The sequence below is a fragment of the Heterodontus francisci genome, chromosome 38, assembly GCF_036365525.1.
Source record: "Heterodontus francisci isolate sHetFra1 chromosome 38, sHetFra1.hap1, whole genome shotgun sequence".
NCBI classification, from domain to species: Eukaryota; Metazoa; Chordata; class Chondrichthyes; order Heterodontiformes; family Heterodontidae; genus Heterodontus; species Heterodontus francisci.
The window spans coordinates 11743773-11768435 of NC_090408.1; the positions used below are offsets into that span (position 1 = coordinate 11743773).

Consider the following 24663-nt stretch of genomic DNA (forward strand, 5'->3'; position numbering starts at 1 on the left):
ACTCCCTTTCTAACAGTACTGTTGGTGTACCTACATCCCAAGGACTGCAGCGGTTCAAGAAGGCTGCTCACCACCACTTTCTCAAGGGCAATTAAGGATGGGCAATAAATGCTGACCTAGCCAGCGACACCCACATCCCACAAATGAATAAAAAATAGATAGGTTTGCGAGCTTCTATTCCAGGAATGGAGCATTAGTAGATGGGTCACAGATGGAGCTGTAGGGCCAATTCTACGACCTGCACTTTAATCTAACGAGTTGCTTCGCACACACATAAATATAAAGGCACAGAATTCACATTAAATTGATTTATAAAATAACACTGGTAACAGCACTAAACTCTGAAATTATCAGCCCCTCATCCTCAGACTATCTCAAATTTTTTTTGAATGCATTACATTAATAGAGAAGAAATACCCTAGCCTCCCAACATTTTTGATAACAGTTGGCTCACAATCTAATTGAATGGTAGAACAGGCTCGTGGGGCTGAATGGCCTAATCCCACTCCTACGTTTTGGCTTTCATGCTGTTTCATTTGTTCTAATTACCCATGAGAAATATCTAACTCCTGTATGAGTTTTGTTACGTACCATATCATTCCCTGATTGTATATCAGATGCAAAACATTCTCAGCAATCTTGAATTCTCCATACTCTGGCTGCAAGAGATTTGAAACAAAAAATGAGAACATGCTGCAATAAACAGTGAAATTGGTGCAATGTCCAAATTTGTACAATACTCACAAATTTACTCTCCAGATCCCAGCACCAACAATCACTCAAATATCGCACGAACAGCCCGCGGATGAAATCGATGAGCAGGATGCTACCCACAGTGAAAAGCATGTCAATAATAGACAGCTTCAGCATCTCCTGAAGATAGAAACAGCCCTTTATTTAACTCGTGCTGGATATAATGATTTACATAAATAGCTTGCCACGGGGATGAAATGAATTTGCTGAATGGCAACCTTCTTTGCTATTATGTTACAGAGACTGTCTTTCTGAATGCTCAACACGTAGCATTTCTCAGAGTCATAGAGTTATACAACACAGAAACAGGCCCTTCGGTCCATTGTGTCTGTGCTGGTCATCAAGCACCTAACTATTCTAATCCCATTTTCCAGCACTTGGCCCATAGCCTTGTATGCTATGGTGCTTCAAGTGCTCATCTAAATACTTCTTAAATGTTGTGAGGGTTCCTGCCTCTACCACCTCTTCAGGCAGTGCGTTCCAGATTCCACCCACCCTCTGAGTGAAATTTTTTTTCCTTAAGTCCCCTCTAAACCTCCTGCCCCTTACCTTATATCTATGCCCCCTGGTTATTGACCCCTCCGCTAAGGGAAAAAGTTTTTTCCTATCTAACTTATCAATGCCCCTCATCATAAACGTCATCAATGAGTGATGGAGTAAGCTTTTTTCTTGGGGTAGCATTCCCGCCCGGAATGAAAGACAGGGCTCAAACCCTGCTCCGATGGTCCCAGTGACTGGCGACTAGTGCTCCAGCTCTGAATTCTGGGTTGACATCCAGTGGGATGCTCATGTCCAGTGGACATGGGTATCCGCCCCAACTCAGTGTATGGGTATCAGGAACCTGTAGAACCTTCCCACCGTATAGGACTGACCACCCTATTGACAAGTATAAACAGTGATCACGTTGAGACCTACCAGACTTAATCACCTGGCGAATCATTCCACTACTTCACACTATTGTATATGGGAAGAGCGTGAGAAATAAAACATTAACAGTAATTAAAAGTTTTGTATGGAATCATTAGTTTCTTTTTCCTTACACACAGACAGCCCCTGGCAATCTCATTGAACCAAAGGTCCTCTGTGTTCAGCAAAATGGCTTGATCTTGCAGTGGGTGGGGAGGGGGTCATGTGCCTGGTGGGAAAGGGCAACAGTCCTCTCAAGGGAGATTTGAAGGTGAGGGAATGTGACTTGTCCTTGTGACCTTTGGGTTTTAGCTTGCAAATGGAATTTTGGTTAGTAAGGTTCAGATTTGAAGCGAAGATGTGGCTGAAAGTGTTCTTTACAAATCAATGGCAAAAAAGCAACTTCATTCGATTATTCGGAATCACTCAGAAAAGCACTTTCTGGTTAGGAAATGGATTATTAAATGATCTGATGTAACTTTCAGAGTCAGTACACAGCTTTATTTGATAAGTTTTTCATTATACTTCCTGTTCAGATCTTAGCTCCTTGTATCGCGTGAGAGATTGAGCAGTGTAATTTATTTTATTTGTTGTGATGTGAATGTCACTAGCAAGACCAGCATTATTGCCTGTCCTTAATTGCCCTTGAGTAGGTGGTGCTGAGCTGCCTTCTTGAACCACTGCTGCCCATGTAGTGTAGGCCCAGTTAAGTTTGTGGTCAATGGTAACCCCAGGATGTTGGTGGGGGATTCAGTGATGGTAATGCCATTGAACAGCAAGGGGAGATGGTTAGATTCCCTCTTGTTGGAGATGGTCATTGCCTGGCACTTGTGTGGTGCAATTGTTACTTGAATGTTATCCAGGTCAGGCTTCATATGGGCACAGACTGCTTTAGTAGCTGAGGAGCTGCGAATGGTACTGAACATTGTGCAATCATCAGCGAACATCCCACCTCTGATCTTATGATGGAGGGAAAGGCATTGATGAAGCAGCTGAAGATGGTTGTGCCTAGGACACTACCCTGAGGAGCTCCTGCAGTGATGTCCTGGAGCTCAGATGATTTTATTTTATTCATTCCTGGGCTGTGGGCGGAACTGGCCAGGCCGGCATTTATTGTCCATCCCAAATTGCCCTTGAGAAGGTGGTGGTGAGCTGCCTTCTTGAACTGCTGCAGTCCATGTGGGGTAGATACACCCACAGTGCTATTAGGAAAGGAGTTCCAGGATTTTGACACAGTGACAATGGACAACTCGAACAACTATAATCATCTTCCTTTCTGCTCAGTATGATTCCAACCAGTGGAGGGTTTTCCCCCTGATTCCCATTGACTTCATTTTTACTAGGGCTCCCTGATGCCATACTCGATCAAATGCTGCCTTGATGTCAAGGACAGTCACTCTCAACTCTGGAATTCAGCTCTTTTTGCAAGTTTGGCCCAAGGCTGAAATGAGGTTTGGAGCTGAGTGGTACCATCGGAACCCAAACTGAGCATCGGTGAGGAGGTTATTGGTGAGTAAGTGGTGCTTGATAGTCCTATCGATGACACCTTCCATCACTTTACTGATGACTGAGAGTATACTGATGGGGCGGTAATTGGCCAGATCGGATTTGTCCCGCTTTTTGTGCACAGGACATACCCGGGCAATTTTCCACAGTACCTTGCACCATTGTAGCAAGACTTCCCTACCTTTATACTCTATCCCCCTTGCAATAAAGGGCAACATTCCAGTTGTCTTCATAACTACTTGCTGTACGTGCATGCTAATTTTTTGTGATTCATGTACAAGGACACACAGATCTCTCTGTACCGCAACATTCTGCAGTCTCTCTCCATTTAAATAATATTCAAATTTTCTATTCTTCCCGCCAAAGTGGACAACTTCAAATTTTCCCACATTATACTGCATATGACAAACTTGTCTCCTACTCATTTAACCTATCTGTATCCCTTTGCAGACTCTTTGTGCCCGCTTCAAAACTTGCTTTCCTGCCTATCTTGGTATTGTCAGCAAATTTGTCTACAATACACTCAGTCCTTTCATCCAAGTCATTAATATAGATTGTAACAGTTGAGGCTCCAGCACTGATCCCTGTGGCACTCTACTAGTTTGTCTGCCAACCTGAAATGCCCCATTTACCCTGACTCTCTGTTTCATGTTAGTTAGCCAATCCTCTATCCATACTAATATATTACCCCCAATATTATGAGCTCTTATTTCGTGTAGTAACCTTTTATGTGACACCTTATCGAATGTATTTTGTAAAACCAAATACACTACATCTACTGGTTCCCCTTATCCACCCTGATTGTTACTTCCTAAAAGAGCGCTATTAAATTTGTCAAACATGATATCCCTTTCACATAACCACGTTGACCATGCTTGATTGTATTATGATTTTCTAAATATCCTGCTATTACTTATTTTTATAATGGATTCCAGCATTTTCTCAATGACAGATGTTAGGCTAACTGGCCTATAGTTTCCTGTTTTCTGTCTCCTTCCTTTCTTGAATAGAGGTGTTACATTTGCGATTTTGCAATCTGCTGGGACCTTTCCAGAATCAAGGGATGTAAAACTACCACCAACACCGCACCCACCCCCCGCCCCACCCCCTCTCTGCTCTCTGACTATAGCAGGGCTAGCTGATTGTCCCTGGCGAGGCCCGACCTAAACTTTTCTCTTTGAAGGTCGACGTCCATGTTGCTCCTCACGCTAGGTGCAGTCCCAGCAGTGGCCACCGCTCCCAGTGGTGCTGCTGGGATTGAAGAGCTTCTAGCTCTCTGATTGACTGGCACTGCTTGGAGGCGGGACTTCCTGCCTCAAAGCGGAGGAAGCCCCAACTTCTTCCAATTAAGGGCCTGGGCCACACAAAATAGTAGCATGGTTTGCAGGCCCAGCGGAGGTGGGCTCGCCTCCAACTATTCAGCCGGTGGGCAGGGCCACTGCCTCCTCCTGAAATCTGGCCTGAGAATGCTTGTGTTTCAATTGTCCTGGGAAGGCTGTGCGCCCAGAGGATGGACCACTGTGGAGGAGTAGCGGTTCGCAGCAAGAGGTCATGTGATGAGACTTCCAGGAAGAGACCCAACCAGAGTTGACATTTTCCGGTCCCAGAAGCGATCCCAGTGCTCATTATTTGGTGAGTCACCTTACTATTCTAACACAGAATGACAGTGCATATAAAACTATAAAGAACTATGTTAACGCAGTTGCATTCACAAACCTGTCCAACATAGGTTTCCCAACATTGGTCTTGCTGAGATAGGATGTTGTAATCAAACAAAGCCGTCCTGTTAAACTTGGTTAAAGGTTTCGTTTTATTGTCTTCTGAGCTGAATGAAGTGTTCCGCCTCAGCCTTATCTCAGGTACGATAGTTGAGAGACTTTCCTCCTCAGGGAGGGCTCTGGTTGCCAAAAATGAAGTACCTGTATTGTTGGAATTATCCTGCAGAAAATGGTTCAGATAAAACAGAAGGATTTTCTAATCTCGTAATAAACATTACTCCATTTCTTTTGTGCTATTTCAAACTTTTTCTTAATAGTTCAGGTTACATTATAGTTTCATATCTATTTAATCTGTCAGATTTTGTTTTATTTTAGATTTCAGCCACTTCAACCAACTTTAAAAAAAAGAAAGAACTTGGATTTATTTAGCACCTTTTACAACCTCAGATCATCTCCGAGCGCTTTACAGCCAATGTACTTTTGAAGTGTAATCACTGTAGTAATGTAGGAAACACGGCAGCCAATTTGTGCTCAGCAAGATCCCACAAACAGCAATGTGATAATGACTGGAGAATCTGCTTTAGTGATATTGGGGAAATGATAATTATTGGCCAAGGCACCGGAGAGAACGGCCTTGCCCTTCTCTGAATAGTACCATGGGATCTATTGCGTAGAGCTGAGAGGGATGTTTGGGCCTTGGTTTAACGTCTCATCCAAAAGACAGATAGCTTTACCGAAAGGTGGCTTAAAGAAGGGCAGGAATGGCAACTTGACATTTCTGGTTACAGGGTTTTCAAATGGGATAGAGAAGGGGACAAAAGAGGAGTGGGATGTCGTATTATTGCTTAAAGAAACAATCAGACCTGTGAGTAGGGATGAGATAATGGAAGGGTCATCGAATAAGGACATATGGGTTGAACTGACGAACAAAATATGGGCAATCACATGTACTGCTGGGAGTGTACTATAGACCCCCAGTCAGAGGGAGATAGAAGAGCAATTTTTTGGCACATTGCTGAGGAGTGCAGAAGCAATATGGCAGTAATAGTGGGGAATTTCAGCTACCTTAATATTAACTGGGATAAAATCAGTGTAATAAAAATACAGAATTCTTAAAATACATTCAGAAGATCTTTTTTAGCCACGACGTAGCAAGCCGAACAACAGAAGGGGCAGTTCTGGACTTAGTTTTAGGAAGTGAAACTGTGTAGATGAAAGTGATATCAGTGGGAGAGCATTTTGGTGGTATGCTAATAGTTCAGTTAGATTTAGAGTAGTTATGGCGAAGGACGTGAATAGACCAAGAGCAAAAGTTTTAAATTAGGGAAAGGACAATTTTACTAAGTTGAGACATGCTCTGGCAATTGTGGACTGGAAGCAGCTAATTCAAGGTAAATCAGTGACACAGCAGTAGGAGGTATTCAAGGAGGAGGTAGAGAGGGTTCAGAACAAATGTATTCCCAGAAATAAGGGCAGAACTCTCAAATGTAGAGCCCCCAGATGTCGGAGAGCGTACAGAGCAAGACAAGGCACAAAAAAAAGAAAGCTTATGTCAGATACAGAGATCCAATACTGCAGAAAGCCTAGAGGAGTATAGAAAATGCAGGGTGAAACTAAAAGGGAAATTCATAAAATCATCGAATTGTAGAATGGTTACAGCACAGAATGGGGCCATTTGGCCTGTTGAGCACATGCCAGCTCTCTGCACGAGCAATTCAGCTAGTCCCACTCCCTCGCCCTTTCCCCATAGCCCTGTAAATATCTTCAGGTGCTAATCCAATTCCCTTTTGAAAGCCCCAATTGAATCTACCTTCACCAATCTTTCAGGCAGTGGAATCCAGATCCTAATCACATCCTGCATAAAAACAAGTTCTCTCATGTTGCCTTTGGCTCTTTTACCATTCACCTTGAATCTGTGTCCTCTGTTTCTCAAGGGTTCTGACAGCCAGTGTAAAAAACAGCCCACTCGGCATCAACCTAGGCACTGGAAACAACAAAGGCACACCCTGCCCAGTTGACCCTGCAAAGTCCTTCGAACATCTGGGGACTTGTGCCAAAATTGGGAAAGCTGTCCCACAGACCAATCAAGCAACACCCTGATATAGTCGTCCTCACCAAATCATACCTTACAGACAGCGTCCCAGGTTCCTCAATCACCATCCCTGGGTATGTCTGTCCCACCAGCAGGACAGAACCACCAAAGGTGGCGGTGATAACAGTCAGGAGGGAGTGGCTCTGGAAATCATGAAATCTCATGACATCAGGTCAAACATGGGCAAAGAAACCTCCTGCTGATTACCAACTACTGACTTCCCGAAACTGATGAATCAGTGCTCCTCCATGTTGAACACTACTTGGAAGAAGCACTGAGGGTAGGAAGGGCACAGAATATACTGCGGGTGGAGAATTTCAATGTCCATCATCAAGAGTGGCTCGGTAGCACCACTACTGACTGAGCTGACTGAGTCCTGAAGGACATATCTGCCAGACTGGGTCTGCAGCAGGTGGTGAGGGAATCAACAAGAGGGAAAAACCTACTTGACCTCGACCTCACCAATCTACCTGTCGCAGATGCATCTGTCCACGACAGTATTGGTAGGAGTGACCACCGCACAGTCCTTGTGGAGACAACATCACATCTTCAAGGGACCATCTCTAGTTCAATAAAGTGTGCAGGAGAGCATGCCAAGAGCAGCACCAGGCATACCTAAAAATGAGGTGCCAATCTAGTGAAGCTGCAACACAGGACTATATGCATGCCAAACAGCAAAACAGTATGCGATAGACAGAGCTAAGAGATCCCACAAACAATGGATCAGATCAAAGCTCTGCAGTCCTGCTGCATCCAGTCGTGAATGGTGGTGGACAGTGAAACAACTAACAGGAAGAAGAGGCTCTACAAACATCCCCCCCCATCCTCAGTGATGGAGGAGCCCAACACATCAGTACAAAAGACAAGGCTGAAACATTTGCAACCACCTTCAGTCAGAAGTGCCAAGTGGATGATCCATTTCAGCCTCCTCCTGAGGTTCCCAGCATCACAGATGCCAGTCTTCAGAAAATTCAATTCACTCCATGTGATATCAAGAAATGGCTGAAATCGCTGGATACAGCAAAGGCTATGGGCCCTGACAATGTCCTGGCTGTAGGACTGAAGACATGTGCTCTGGAACTAGCTGCACCCCTAGCCAAGCTGTTCCAGTACAGCTACAACACTGGCATCTACCTGACAATGTGGAAAATTGCCCAGGCATGTCCTGTCCACAAAAATCATAACAAATCCAACCTGGCCGGTTACAGCACCAGCAGTATACTCTCAATCCTCAGCAAAGTAATGGAAGGTGTCATTGACAGTGCTATCAAGCGGTACTTAGTCAGCAATAACCTGCTCACCGATGCTCACTTTGGGTTACACCAGGGGCACTCGGCTCCAGATCTTATTAAAGCCTCGGTGCAAATTTGGAAAAAGAGATGAATTCCAGAGGTGAGGTGAGAGTGACTGCCCCTGACATCAAGGCAGCATTTGACCAAGTATAGAGTCAAGGAGCCCTAGCAAGATTGAAGTCAATGGGATTTGGGGGTAAACTCTCCGCTGGTTGGAGTCATACCTAGCACAAAGGAAGATGGTTGTGGTTATTGGAGGCCAAACATCTCAGCCCCAGGATATCACTGCAGGAGTTCCTCAGGGTAGTGTCCTAGGCCCAACCATCTTCAGCTGCTTCATCAATGACCTTCCCTCCACCATAAGGTCAGAAGTGGGGATGTTCGCTGATGATTGCGCAATGTTCAGTACCATTTGCGACTGCCCAGATACTGAAGCAGTCCATGTCCATATGCAGCAAGACCTGGACAATATTCAGGCTTGGGCTGATAAATGGCAAGTAACATTTGCATCACACAAGTGCCAGGCAATAATAATCTCCAACAAGAGAGAATTTAACCATCTTCCCTTGATGTTCAACAGCATTACCATTGCTAAATCTCCCAACATCAACATCCTGGAGATTACCATTGATCAGAAACTGAGCTGGACCAGTCTCATAAATACTGTGGCTACAAGAGAGGGTCAGAGACTGGGAATTCTGCAGTAGTAAATCTCCTCCTGACTCCCCTGTGCCTGAGTACCCCTCCAAGGCACAAGTGTGATGGAATGCCCTCCACTTGGCTGGATGAGTGCAACTCCAACAACACTCAAGAAGCTCAACACCATCCAGGACAAAGCAACCCACTTGATTGGCACTTCGTCCACCACCTTGAACATTCACTCCCTCCAACACCAGCGTACCGTGGCTGCAGTGTGTACCATCTCATGCTGCGTTGCAGCAACTTGCGAAGGCTCCTTCGACAGCACCTTTCAAACCTGCGACCTTTACTACCTAGAAAAACAAGGGCAGCAGACGCATGGGAACACCACCACCTGCACGTTCCCCTCCAAGTCACACACCATCCTGACGTGGAAATATATTGCCGTTCCTTCACTGTTGCTAGGTCAAAATCCTGGAACACCATCCCTAACAGCACAGTTGGTGTATCTACCCCACAGACTGCAGTGGGTAACGAAGGCAGCTCATCACCACCTTCCAAGGGCAATTAGGAATGGGCAATAAATGCTGGCATAGCCAGCAACACCCACAACCAGGAACGAATAAAAAAAAATGACCCTGGAGTTAACCGAATCAAATCTTCAATTTGTCTTTTGAAGTAGGACGGATTGTGTAACTCCGCCAACTGTTTGGCTCCTGTGCTGTTCTTCTTAAGACAAAAGGCAGATTAATGTTTGCATTAATAGATTGGTTGTCATGTCTCTCAGCATATTGATTTGCAATCTACTCAGTGCATTTTTCACCGAGAACTTTAATCTATAATCAATGACCAAACAGCAAAGTAATCATATGCAAGCTTCAATAAAAAGATTTGTTTATGAATAATATGTTATCGGTCGATAATTTTACATGATTATTTTCCACCCATAAGAAACAATAAATTGCATTTCTATCATGTCTTGCAGAACCCAATCCAAAAAGTGCTTTACAGCCAATTAAATATTTTGAAGTGTGTACACAGCGGTAGTGTAGGAAACACAGCAGCCAATTTTCACACAGCAAGTTCCCACAAACAGCAATGTGATCAATGTGGCAAGATGTAACGAGTGGTGTGCCACAGGGATCAGTGCTGGGGCCTCACCATTTTACAATTTATATAAATGACTTGGATGAAGGGACCAAAGGCATGGTTGCTAAATTTGCTGATGACAGAAAGATAGGTAGGAAAGTAAGTTATGAAGAGGACATAAGGAGGCTACAAAGGGATATAGATAGGTTAAGTGAGTGGGCAAAGATCTGGCAAATGGAGTATAATGTGTACATCGCATATGCATGCTAGTGTGGGTGTGTCATGTATTCATAGGCGTCAACCGAATTAGAGTTTAAGTTTGAATAAAATTTCACCTTTCTTCTTTAAGACTAAGAGAGCCTGTTTGTGCTCATTTCTTTGCCCTTTAATTGGAAAGCGGTGAACAAGGATTCACCAAGGGGGAACTAAAAACAGTGTGTTTAAAAATAAAACCCTGTTACAGTAAGACCAGGTGAAGGCTGAAAGGGAACCCTAAACCTCTTTCTCACCTGGTCATAACAAAAATTTGGGTCCTAGCATCCAGAATTTTACCCACAGCCAAACAAGAGAAATTGGAAGTGGGAAGCCAAATTGTTCCCAATCAAAAAGAGCAAGATTTTAATACAAGTTTTCTTGTGATTGTGTGTGATTGAATGCTAAGATGTCTGTAACTGAAGCGAGTAGATCTCCAAGCCAGGGTGAAGTAACTTGGGATAAGTTGAAAGCACTGTTTATGGAGGAGTTGAGGAAAATGGCTGAGCAGTGTGGGATCACTGTAAATGGCAAGGTTAGGAATTCTGAACTCCAAAGGCTCGTGGCCAACCATTTTTCCCTTGAATCTGAAGAATCAGAAGCAGTGTTAGAAGCAGACCCAGACAGGGTACTGCTAGCAAAGATACAGTTGGAACAAAGGAAACTTGGTTTAGAGGAAAAAGAGAGGCAGGAGAGGGAGAAAAAGAGAGTCTTCCAGAAGGAATGTGAAGAGAAAGAAAGAGCCTTTCAGAAGGAACATGAAGGAAATGAAAGGTAGGAGAGAGAGACAGAGAAAGAATATTTCAGAAAGAATACGAAGAAAGAGAGTTGAAGCAGCTTGAGTTAACTAGGGGGAGACAGAGTAACCCCAGTGAAAGCAGGACCAATATAGAGGAGCGTAATTCAGGGCTGGGTGCAGTATTGTTAAAACTAGCTTATCTAATCCCAAAATTCAATGAGGAAGATGTGGAGGATTTTGGGTCCTTTGAAAAACTGGAAAGGCAGCTAAAATGGCCAGCTAAGACCTAGCCTCTTTTACTGCAAAGCAAGCTAACTGGAAAAGCCCATGAGGTTTATTCCCTGCTGCCAGATGACAGGTCACCTGTCATAAATTATGAACTGACCAAAAATGCTATTCTCGGGGCCTATGAATTAGTACCTGAAGCCTATCGCCAAAAGTTTAGAACCTTCAAGAAACAAGCCAATCAAACTTATCTGGAGTTTGAAAGAAGTAAGCAGCTGGCTTTTGACCTGTGGCTGAGTGCTCTTAAAGTACAGCTCAGCTATGAGAATCTCAGAGAAGTAATCCTGTTAGAGGAATTTAAACACTCTCTCCCATGAACATTTATAAAACACTGGTTCGGCATCAACTGGAGTATTGTGTCTAATTCAGAGCACCACACTTTAGGAAGGATGTGAAGGCATTAGAGAGGGTGCAGAAAAGATTTATGAGAACAGTTCCAGGGATGAGTGACTTTAGTTACGAGGAGTGACTGAAGAAGCTGGGGTTGTTCTTCGTAGAGCAGAGAAGTTTGAGAGGAGATTGGGTAGAAGTGTTCAGAATCATGAGGGGTCTGTAGATAGAGAGAAACTGTTGTTTTTTATTCATTCATGGGATGTGAGTGTCACTGGCTAGGCCAGCATTTGTTGCCCATCCCTAATTACCCTTGAGAAGGTGGTGGTGAGCCGCCTTCTTGAACTGCTGAAGTCCATGTGGTGTAGGTACACCCACAGTGCTGTTAGGGAGGACTTACATTTATTAATCCATATTTTTACAACTGCCAAATAATTTTTGTCCGGATTAATGTCTCTAAATTGTTCCCATCACTGACGTTAGGCTGACTGACCTGTAGTTGCTGGCTCTATCTCTTTCTCCTTTTCTTGAGCAGCAAGTGTTGTCTGTGAGATGATAATGAATGAGAAATGGGCTTTCATTATCTGGGAGAAGTCTCTGAAATCTTGCTCCTACTATCCTAACATGGTGTAAAGCTGCAGTGAAGATGAGGTGGGGGAAAATTCACTCAAACAGAAATTGTTTCCCTTTGGTGCTACTATAACACTGCAATTGTCAAAGGGTTAACTCACTGCTCCCCTAGTTAGCCTCCTCCATGGGAAACAGGGGAGGTGGTGGCGTTGTGTTAATATCATTAGACTGGTAATCCAGAGCCCAAGCTAATGCTCTGAGGGCAAGGATTCAAATCCCACCATGGCAGATGGTGAAATCTGAATTCAATTAATAAAAAAAAATCTGGAATTAAAAGCTAGTCTAATGATAAAACCATGAAACTATTGTCGATTGTTGTAAAAACCCATTTGGTTCACTATTGTCCTTTAGGGAAGGAAATCTGCCGTCCTTACCTAAACTTGCTGACATGTGATTCCAGACCCACAGCCCTCTGAAATGGCCGAGCAAGCCACTGAATTCAAGGGCAATTAGGGATGGGCAATAAATGCTGGCCTAGTCAGCGATGCCCACATCCCACAAAAAAATGAATAAAAAAAACACATTGTTGTCTGAAGCTGAAATGCTTACCACCATGCTCATACTGTTCACTTTATCAAGCAGAGCAATGATTAAACTGTAGAGATTGCCCAAGTACAGCACCAGCACCCTGCATTATAGACAGAGAGAAAGCATTAAACCACTTGAAAGCAAAAGCAAAAGCAACACCATGTGTCACAATCAAATAATTTCAGAAAATCTAATCTCTATCATCTAGCACCAACCGCAAAAATAAATTGCAATTCCAGTGAAATCGGCAGGTGTTGCAGGAGGATAAGGTTTGCCCTTTCGGAAAAAAAAAGTCAAATCTCAGCCTAGGATATTAGATGCTTTGAAGTGACTTATGTTACTGCTCTATGATGTTACACTGTTTGATTTGAAATAACGTTTACAATATTTCATATGACGATTCAGCTCTATCTCCTCTGTTACTGGAAATTTTTTACAGGAGGCGTTATATGCTGCTGTCACCATGCTTTGGCGCTCAGCTCTGAGAGCATAGACTGTGCCATAAATTCACCCTGTTTCAACCTTACCTCACAGCAGCACAAGGTGAATGAGAGTTCACCAGCTTGCTTTGTGTCGACAAGGCGCTCGGTCTCTGTCGTATATTAGCGACTAAATAAATGCCAGCCAGCAACTGATTTACCTTTCGCAGGAATGCTGAATGTGGATGACAGGCTGTGTGGGAAACAAGGTCGTACCTGGCAAGCTGGAAGCGCAGTGTGGTTCTGGGATGCAACATCTCAAGCTGAGCCACGAGTTCGAACACGGAGGGAGCGATCATGGTGATAAGCGAAACAACCACACTCACCTAAAGAGAAACCAGTCAGTGTGTGAGTACATTTACAAAACAGGTATTTTGATGTAGAACAGCCTCAAGGATTAATGTGTACCTCATTCTTTTCCCAAAGTGACAACTCGACCTTAGTGCGCTCTAACTCCTGCGAGCGATCGACAACAAAGTAAATGATGTAAATACTACCAGCCAGTGAGAGAAGTACCAAAATATTGGCAAGAATCCTTAAACTTATTATCACTGCCCTAGAAAAACATTAAGATGAAACATATTATTTTCAATTGAGTTACAAACAGCGTAATTGTTTGAGTTGTATTTTTGTACTTTCCCTCTGGCTAATACCTACAAGCTTCTGTCCTTCTTCTTCACTTGCTCCTCCAGAATTGCTTCCTACAAAAAGAAGACAGACAATTTGTATTAACCGGTTAGTAACCAACAAACACTTTGATCACATATGAAAACTTCTAGAATACACATAAAACAAGCATTGCTTTAATGTGCAAAGATGACATGGCATGAGGGGTTTTGATAGAGTAAATAAAGAGAAACTGTTTCCACTGGCAAGAGAGTTGGTAACCAGAGGGCACAGATTTAAGATAATCAGCAAAAGAACAGAGATGTGAGATGAGGAATTTTTTTTTTTTACATAGTTAATTGTTATGATCTGGAATGTACTGAAAGGGTGGTGGAAACATATTCAATCGTAACTTTCAAAAAGGAATTGGATAAATACTCAAAAAGGACAATTTTGCAGGGCCATGGGGGCTGGGCAGGGGAGTGGGACTAATTGGATGGCTTTTTCAAAGAGCTGGCACAGGCTTGATCGGCTGAATTGTCTCTTTCTGTACTGTATGATTCGATGACATATTTCTAGCAGTTGGCGTAGGTCATTAGAAACCTCTTACCCGGATACTGTTTATCACTGCGGCCGTTTTACTCTCTGCAGCCTCTGGATTGCCGATCAGATAATCCCAGGCGCAGAAGATCTTCCAGCAGAAGGTGTAATTCTCATCAGAAGCACTAGCCATGCTCAGCCGGGAATTCTTCGCCATTCTAACCAACAAAATAATAAAGGAATAATTCTACATTTTAATACACACACACACACACACACACACACACACACACACACACACACACACACACACACACACACACACACACACACACACACACACACACACACACACACACACACACACACTAACTAAAGGTTACCATTGTTCTGTTTATTCAGAATACTGGCAATTAAGAAATGGGTTACTGTTTTTCCCTATCTGTAATCTGATTTTATAACAGTATTTGTTTCATAGCAGGCAAAATAGCTTAAAAGCTGAGAAGGACGTTTGCATTAATGAGGCTAAATTGAACTCAAATTTTGTACGCATTGATAGTAACAACTTGTGTCCCTTGTAACCAAGCAAATACATGAATAAAATAAATGGGATGAAACAAAAAACAAGCAGAAGCAACAACGTATATGAATCCCTAAACACTGGCCTCAATTTTAGGCCCCCTCCTCCACTGATCGAACAATCTGACCCCAATCCGAACGTTTAAAATTTAACAAACACAAATCAGGTCATCGACGAGGCTTCTGTAAATGGCAGGCAGGGGCCTAATTAATATTAAAAAGTCATGACCCCATGACATCATCGGCACTATGGCTTAAATTCAACAGTAACGACGGGAAGGCCTGAGTTGTGGGATTCCCAGCCACAGATCTGAAGGAGGAGGATCCGACTGGCCAAGGTAAGTGCTATGTATCCCACACGGACAACATCTCCCTCTGTCCCACCTGCTCACCGAAAATAACCCGGAGCCTTCATCCCGTACTCACTTCTGGAGACCCCGGCTGAGGCCTCCTGCCACGTGTCTGCACTCCCGCCCATCGACCAGGCTGCCAATCTGCTCGGCTGTCAGGCGGGAGTCTGCAGCGGATAATTTAAATGAGGCCCTGCTGTTAAGCTCGTAAAAGCCCCTATGTCCCTGGCCTTGCCTGGTTTTCCCCGCACTCCCCCGGTCTCTCCCCACTTCCCTGTTAATATGGTGACCATAGAGTCAAAGGAGCATTGCAAAACCAACAGAAAATGCACCAAATAACTAAACATCCATTTTGGTATTATAGGTGAATGTTTAGAATTATTACCTACTTTCTCAGGAGGATGATGAAGCTGTAGGCAAACACGGCCATTCCAACCATAAAGTAGGCCAACGGCAAACGATAGCCTGCTCTCCCAATCTTCCTTTCATTGCCATAGTAGCCGTAAAACATAACAGAATATTGGAGGTAGCCCTGCACAGTGGACAGAATGAAAGTCAGAGCAAGACACTGGCTTAATTAAACATCTGAGCAATTCACTGGGATGCAATATTGGCAGAGTAATAAAAGATGTTGACAGGCTTGCCCCAAGTGACCAGATGGTGTCCAGATCTTGTGCAGATGCGACGTATCCTGCAGGAATAGTCTTGCTGGGAACACTTCCAAACGGAGCACCTGCTAAAAGCTTGCAAGAAAAAACACAAAACAGATGCAATCCCATTACTGACTTGACTGAACTGATGTCAGCACACATCAGACTGATTGAAAAAGGATTTGAACGTGTTCATGTTTGCATGTTGACAACACACAATGCGACACGGTAAAATATTACTTTAAAAAGTCCTTTAAAGTAATGGATATGACGGACAGAGCAGTAAGGAGATAGAGGAGTTTAGGAAAAGAGTTGGACCGAGACAGCTGGAGGTACTGCCATAGATAGAAGAGCGGCAAGAAGGGGAAACAGTCAGGAGGCTGGAGTCAGAGGATTGAAGGCATTGGAGGATTCATAAGGCTGGAGGAGGTTACAGAGGAGGGGAAGTGAGGTCACAGAGGGGATGCCAATCCTCCTGGATTGTCTGAGAGTCTCCAGTCATAAGAGAAAACCCAGGGAAGAAATCAGTGGGGTAATAAAAAAAGGTGCTTTATTTACAATTTCTTTAAACCCTTTTATTAATTATAAAAATATTGGAGATGTGTGGCAGAAATCTGAGTTCTGATGAAAGGTCAGTGACCTGAAACGTTAACTCTGCTTCTCTCTCCACAGATGCTGCCAGACCTGCTGAGTATTTCCAGCATTTCTTGTTTTTATTTCAGATTTACAGCATCTGCAGTATTTTGCTTTTATTACATTGTGGCACAAATCTGTTTGACAACCAGGAATCATCCAATCAGGTAGTGAAGAGTTTGTTGCTTTCCAATTGGCCGTGGGAAGGTGATGCACTCCAAGGATGGATGTGGTGGAGCGACCAATGGAGGGACTGTGATGGGTCATGTGATGATACCTCCAGGATTACATCCAACCAGAGTTGGCAACCACAGGCCAGAGGTTTTGAAGATAAGGACGAGGCTTTTAAATTCAAGGGGGCGATTTTCACTTGCGGCAGAGTGCCTTGCAGCAGTGATAGAAAGAAAACTGTGCAGGCTGTATAATAGGTAGTTGCTCTGCGACCACCTGTGTTAGGTTCCTACCAAAAGTGAAAACTTCCCCCAGTATATACAATGGTGGACAGGGAGTGAGTCCAAGGCAGTGAGGACAGGAATTACTGGTGGGACAAAAACGGGCAGGGGGGTTTTCGACAAATCAACTTCAAACATGACATTTTTAGCTGCTCTATGCAGTACACACCTACCTCTGGCAATATAACAAAGGCTCCAGTCATTATAGTCAGCACTATGTTGATGCCAAACATCCATCTCAAAAAGATAAAATACGAAGCAACTCCAGAGCCAAAGTGACCTAGCAATAACAAAATATTTCACCAGTACATACAACATCCAGGCTTGGGCTAATAAGTGGCAAGTAACATTCACACCACACAAGTACCAGGCAATGACCATCTCAAACAAGAGAGAATCTGATCATCTCCGCTTGACGTTCAATGGCATTAACATCGCTGAATCCCCCACTATCAACATCCTGGGGGTCACCATTTATGAGAAACTGAACTGGACCAGCAACATAAGTACTGTGGCAACAAGAGCAGGTCAGAGGCTGGGAATTCTGCAGCGAGTACAGAACCTTAGTTAGGCCACACTTGGAATATTGCGTACAATTCTGGTCGCCACACTATCAGAAGGACGTGGAGGCTTTGGAGAAGGTACAGAAGAGGTTTACCAGGATGTTGCCTGGTCTGGAGGGCATTAGCTATGAGGAGAGGTTGGATAAACTTGGATTGTTTTCACTGGAACGACGAAGGTGGAGGGGCGACAAAGTTATGAGTGGCATGGACAGAGTGGATAGTCAGAAGCTTTTTCCCAGGGTGGAAGTGTCAGTTTCTAGGGCACATAGGTTTAAGGTGCAAGGGGCAAAGTTTAGAGGGGATGTGCGAGGCAAGTTCTTTACACAGAGGCTGATGAGTGCCTGGAACTTGCTGCCGGGGGAGGTGGTGGAAGCAGGTACGATAGCGACGTTTAAGAGACATCTTGACAAATACATGAATAGGATGGGAATAGAGGGATACGGTCCGGAAGTGCAGAAAGTTTTAGTTTAGATAGGCATCAAGATCGGTGCAGACTTGGAGGGCCGAATGGCCTGTTCCTGTGCTGTACTGTTCTTTGTTCTTTGAGTAACTCACCTCCTGTCTTCCCAATGTCACTAGTCAGGAGTGCGATGGAATACTCTCCACTTGCCTGGATGGGTGCAGCTCCAACAACACTCAAGAAGCTCAACACCATTCAGGTCAAAGCTGCCCTTTTGATTGGCATCCCAGCCATAAACATTCACTCCCTTCACCACCGACGCACAGTGGCAGCAGTGTCTACCATCTACAAGATGCACTGCAGCAACTCACCAAGGCTCCTTCGACAGCACCTTCCAAACCTGTGACCTCTACCAACTAGAAGGACAAGGGCAGCAAATGCATGGGAACACCACCACCTGCAAGTTCCCTCCAAGCAACACACCATCCTGACTTGGAACTATATCGTCGTTACTTCACTGTTGCTGGGTCAAAATCCTGGAACTCCCTCCATAACAGCACTGTGGGTGTACCTACCCCACATGGACTCCAGCAGTTCAAGAAGGCAGCTCACTGCCACCTGCTCAAAGGCAATTAGGGATGGGAAATAAATGCTGGCCTAGCCAGTGACGCCCACATCCCCTGAATGAATAAAAAAAACAGCAGCTCACCTCCAGTGATGCAATGTTTTATTAAGAATATAATAACTAGGAGCAGGAGTAGGCCATTTGGTCTTTTGAACCTGCTTTGCCATTCAATACGATAATGGCTGACCTTCTACCGAAATATCAAATTTATAATAAGCTCTGGTGTTTGTTACAAACAGTATCATTCGCTATATGTTAACTTGCACTACTTTCCTCCTCAAAACAGGGGATGTGTGGGGAATGGAGCTCTTCTCACTTCAGGTACCGAGATCCAGTATCAAGCTTTCCCAGGTCAGGTACTCAGAAAGCGGCAGAGTAAATCTTCCTCCACTCTGTCCCAACAATGTGCCTCAACCCCAACTTCAAAACCACACTCTCATAACAATACTTTCCAATTCCCATACCAGCCATCCGTGGCCTCTCTTAGTGATACAGAGTAAACTATATCCACCAGAGATTAAGTTGCCCAAGGTCATTTCATTTAAGATCATGCAGCCGACAAAGAATTTCATTCCTTCAGCTTGGGTTAGATTGGAACCTCAGTCCTGGTGGTGAAAGTGTAACCCACTGGACCACTTCCCCATTATAGATGTTGGAATCCACACACAGCTCTCTGCTCTCAGCCAGTGCTCACACAAATTAGCATGACATGATGAGATACAGCATAACATTGGTTGAGAATTTAGTGCATGAGTACACAAATCATAAAATGTGATTCATACATTATCCTGTTCCTTTTCCATGTGAATGAAAGGTTTGAATGATGCTGAGAATTTTCCATTTACCATGACTGCCGGGCTTTAGTTTCAACTTTCAATCACAGAAAGAGAGGATTGCTGTGCAGTGCCTGGCAATAGGCACAGGAGGGAGTGAATCAAACAACCACCTAACAAAATACACATTTTTAAGCTTTTGCAAGATTTACTTACTTTCTATTTTCTTTATTCTCATTTCCCAAGGGATAAAAAGCACAGTGATATTGTACACCAGTCTCCCAAATTTTTTCCACATCTAAAATTCAAGATAGAGATAGGGAGTAAGCAACAAAGCTGCAACATCAAACTAGCAACACAACAGTTCTACAAATGACCTCAAAGTAGGGAACAGGGTCAAACCAAACAGGACAGCCATAACTTCAATCAAATCATCCTAAATGTTAGCAATAAATCCAAGCTAAAGATTTATTATAACAGACATCAAACATCAAAGGATTCCACACTTTGCTTTTAAATAAATAATTCCTTAACTGAGGTATGTGACAAAAAGATCATTAACTTCTGTAACACGACACGTCCTTACACAAGATTCTGAAGACCTTAACTAAACCTGTGTAATAAATATTCAAAAGAAGATAGGAGTTTAATTACTGTAAGAAGTAGAAAATCCTGAGGGCATGATATAAAAGTCTTTCAAAGGACATTCATTTCAGTTACGGTTAAGTTTCCCAGGGCTGCAAACAACTTACTTCTGCCCCTGCTGCTTGATAGCCTCTTGTTCTTGTCAATCTTCCTTCATACTTAAGCACAATCTCTTTGGCTTGCCTGTAAAAAAAGAAATGGACAAACGGCAACATATCACACTACAACATTCCAACATCTAATTCACACAGTGACAGATTCCAGCATCATTTCAAACACTAAAATACTCCAGCACCATTTCACACAGTGAAATATTCCAGCATCATTTCACACTGTGAAATATTCCAGCATCATTTCACACACTGAAATATTCCAGCATCATTTCACACAGTGAAATATTCCAGCATCATTTCACACTGTGAAATATTCCAGCCTCAATTCACAGAGTGAAATATTCCAGCACCATTTCGCCCATTTACTCAGTGAAACAACCCAGCATCATTTCCCACAGTGATATACTCCAGCATCATTTCACACTGTGAAATATTCCAGCATCATTTTACACTGCGCAATAATCTACACTGATTTCACACAGTGAAATATTCCAGCATCATTTCACAGTAAAATATTCTGGCAACTTTTCACACAGTGAAATATTCCAGTACATTTCACACAGTGAAAATTTGAGCCTCATTTCACACAGTGACACATTACAGTATCATTTCACAGTGAAATATTCCAACATCATTTTACACTGTGAAATATTCCAGCATCATTTCACACAGGGAAATATTCCAGCAACATTTTACACAGTGAAATATTCCAGCAACATTTTACACTGTGAAATATTCCAGCATCATTTCACACAGGGAAATATTCCAGCAACATTTTAAACAGTGAAATATTCCAGCATCATTTCACACAGGGAAATATTCCAGCAAATTTTACACAGTGATACATTCCAGTATCATTTCACTCAGTGATACATTGCAGTATCATTTCACACTGTGAAATATTCCAGCAACATTTTACACAGTGATATATTGCAGTATCATATCACTCAGTGATACATTGCAGTATCATTTCACACTGTGAAATATTCCAGCACCATTTGGCTCATTTCACACAGGGAAATATTGCAGTTTCATTCCACACACTGAAATATTCCAGCATCATTTCACACAGTGAAATCTAGCAGTATCATTTCACACAGTGAAGTTTTCAGCATCATTTTACACTGTGATACATGAAGTGTCATTTCACAAAGTGAAATATTCCAGCTTCATTTTACACTGTGAAATATTCCAGCCTCATTTCACACAGTGAAATATTCCAGCATCATTTCACAAAGTGAAATATTCCAGTATCATTTCACACAGTGAAATATTCCAGCTTCATTTTACACTGTGAAATATTCCAGCCTCATTTCACACAGTGAAATATTCCAGCTTCATTTTACACTGTGAAATATTCCAGCCTCATTTCACACAGTGAAATATTCCAGCTTCATTTTACACTGTGAAATATTCCAGCCTCATATCACACAGTGAAATATTCCAGTTTCATTTTACACTGTGAAATATTCCAGCAACATTGTACACTCTGAAATATTCCAGTATCATTTTACACTGTGAAATATTCCAGCATCATTGCACACAGCTGAATATTCCAGTATCATATCACACAGTGAAATATTCCAGCAACATTGCACACTCTGAAATATTCCAGTATCATTTCAAACAGTGATACATTGCAGTATAATTTCAGACAGAGAAATATTATAGCATCAATTTTACAGTGAAATATCCCATCATCATTTCACATAGTGAAATATTTGGCCTCATTTCACACAGTGATACATTACAGTATCACTTCACACAGTGAAATATTCCAAAATCATTTTACACTGATAATATTCCATCATCATGTCACACAGTGAAATATTCCAGCATCATTTCACATAGTGAAATATTTGGCCTCATTTCACACAGTGATACATTACAGTATCATTTCACGCAGTGAAATATTCCAGCATCATTTTACACTGTGAAATATTCCAGCATCATTTCGCACTCTGATACATTACAGTATCATTTTACACAGTGATACATTCCAGTATCATTTCACTCAGTGAAAAATTCCAGCACCATTTCGCATAGTGAAATGTTCCAGCATCAATCAACACATGGAAATATTCCAGCATCATTTCACAAAGTGAAGTATTCCAGTGTGATTTCACATAGTGATACATTCCAGTATCAATTCACACAGTGAAATATTCCAGTATCATTTCACACAGTGAAATATTCCAGCATCATTGTACACAGTGAAATATTCCAGTATCATTTCACACTGTGAAATATTCCAGCATCATTTTACACTGTGAAATATTCCAGTATCAATTCACACAGTGAAATATTCCAGTATCATTTCACAGAGTGAAATAGTCCAGCATCATTGGACACAGTGAAATATTCCAGCATCATTTTACACTGTGAAATATTCCAGTATCAATTCACACAGTGAAATATTCCAGTATCATTTCACACAGTGAAATATTCCAGCATCATTGGACACAGTGAAATATTCCAGCATCATTTTGCACTGTGATACATTCCAGTATCATTTCACACAGGGAAATATTCCAGCAACATTTTACACAGTGATATATTGCAGTATCATATCACTCAGTGATACATTGCAGTATCATTTCACACAGTGAAATATTCCAGCAGCATTTGGCTCATTTCACACAGGGAAATATTGCAGTTTCATTCCACACACTGAAATATTCCAGCATCATTTCACACAGTGAAGTATTCCAGTATGATTTCACACTGTGAAATATTGCAGCATCATTTTACACAGTGAAATCTAGCAGTATCATTTAACACAGTGAAGTTTTCAGCATCATTTTACACTGTGATACATGAAGTGTCATTTCACACTGTGAAATATTCCAGCATCATTTCACACAGTGAAATATTCCAGCTTCATTTTACACAGTGAAATATTCCAGCATCATTTCACAAAGTGAAATATTCCAACTTCATTTCACACTGTGAAACATTCCAGCATCAGTTCACACAGTGAAATATTCCAGCTTCATTTTACACTGTGAAATATTCCAGCATCAGTTCACACAGTGAAATATTCCAGCTTCATTTCACACTGTGAAACATTCCAGCATCAGTTCACACAGTGAAATATTCCAGCTACATTTTACACTGTGAAATATTCCAGCCTCATTTCACACAGTGAAATATTCCAGTATCATTTCACACAGTGAAATATTCCAGTATCATTTCACACTGTGAAATATTCCAGCATCATTTCACATCGTGAAATATTCCAGCTCCATTTCACACAGTGAAATATTCCAGTATCTTTTCACACAGTGAAATATTACAGCATGAATTCACACGGTGAAACATTCCAGAATCATTTCACACAGTGAAATATTCCAGTATCATTTCACACTGTGAAATATTCCAGCATCATTTCACATCGTGAAATATTCCAGCTTCATTTCACACAGTGAAATATTCCAGGACAGTTTCACACGATGAAACATTCCAGCCTCATTACACACAGAGAAATATTCCAGCATCATTTCACACAGTGAAATATTCCAGTATCATTTCACACAGTGAAATATTACAGCATGAATTCACACAGTGAAACATTCCAGTATCATTTCACACCGTGAAATATTCCAGTATCATTTCACACTGTGAAATATTCCAGCATCATTTCACATCGTGAAATATTCCAGCTTCATTTCACACAGTGAAATATTCCAGGACTGTTTCAAACGGTGAAATATTCCAGCCTCATTTCACACTGTGAAATAATCCAGCATCATTTCACATCGTGAAATATTCCAGCTTCATTTTACACTGTGAAATATTCCAGCATCATTTTACACAGTGAAATAATCCAGCACAATTTCACACAGTGAAATATTCCAGTATCATTTCACACAGTGAAATATTACAGCATGAATTCACACAGTGAAACATTGCGGTATCATTTCACACAGTGAAATATTCCAGTATCATTTCACACTGTGAAATATTCCAGCATCATTGTACACAGTGAAATATTCCAGCATCATTTTACACAGTGAAATATTCCAGGACTGTTTCACACTGTGAAATATTCCAGCATCATTTCACATCGTGAAATATTCCAGCTTCATTTCACACAGTGAAATATTCCAGCTTCATTTTACACTGTGAAATATTCCAGCCTCATTTCACACAGTGAAATATTCCAGCTTCATTTCACACTGTGAAATATTCCAGTATCATTTCACACTGTGAAATATTCCAGCATCATTTCACATCGTGAAATATTCCAGCTTCATTTCACATCGTGAAATATTCCAGCTTCATTTCACACAGTGAAATATTCCAGCATCATTTTACACAGTGAAATATTCCAGGACTGTTTCAAACGGTGAAATATTCCAGCCTCATTTCACACTGTGAAATAATCCAGCATCATTTCACACGGTGAAATATTCCAGCACCATTTCACATCGTGAAATATTCCAGCTTCATTTCACACTGTGAAATATTCCAGCATCATTTTACACAGTGAAATA

General features: G+C 42.1%; 1 protein-coding gene across 1 annotated transcript in view; it reads right to left on the minus strand.

Annotated features, from left to right (window-relative positions):
- Positions 1-24663, minus strand: part of LOC137352303 (transmembrane channel-like protein 3) — a 256257-nt gene that overhangs the window by 39499 nt on the left and 192095 nt on the right. Inside the window, exons 3-15 of the mRNA XM_068017590.1 lie at positions 20162-20237; positions 19626-19707; positions 17222-17328; positions 15958-16056; positions 15703-15845; positions 14455-14602; positions 13896-13939; positions 13647-13794; positions 13455-13564; positions 12781-12859; positions 4882-5103; positions 745-873; positions 592-659 (exon numbers count right to left, since the gene is read on the minus strand). Of these exons, the coding sequence (XP_067873691.1) occupies positions 592-659; positions 745-873; positions 4882-5103; positions 12781-12859; positions 13455-13564; positions 13647-13794; positions 13896-13939; positions 14455-14602; positions 15703-15845; positions 15958-16056; positions 17222-17328; positions 19626-19707; positions 20162-20237 (1455 nt within the window). The remainder of the gene's footprint in view (positions 1-591; positions 660-744; positions 874-4881; positions 5104-12780; positions 12860-13454; positions 13565-13646; positions 13795-13895; positions 13940-14454; positions 14603-15702; positions 15846-15957; positions 16057-17221; positions 17329-19625; positions 19708-20161; positions 20238-24663) is intronic.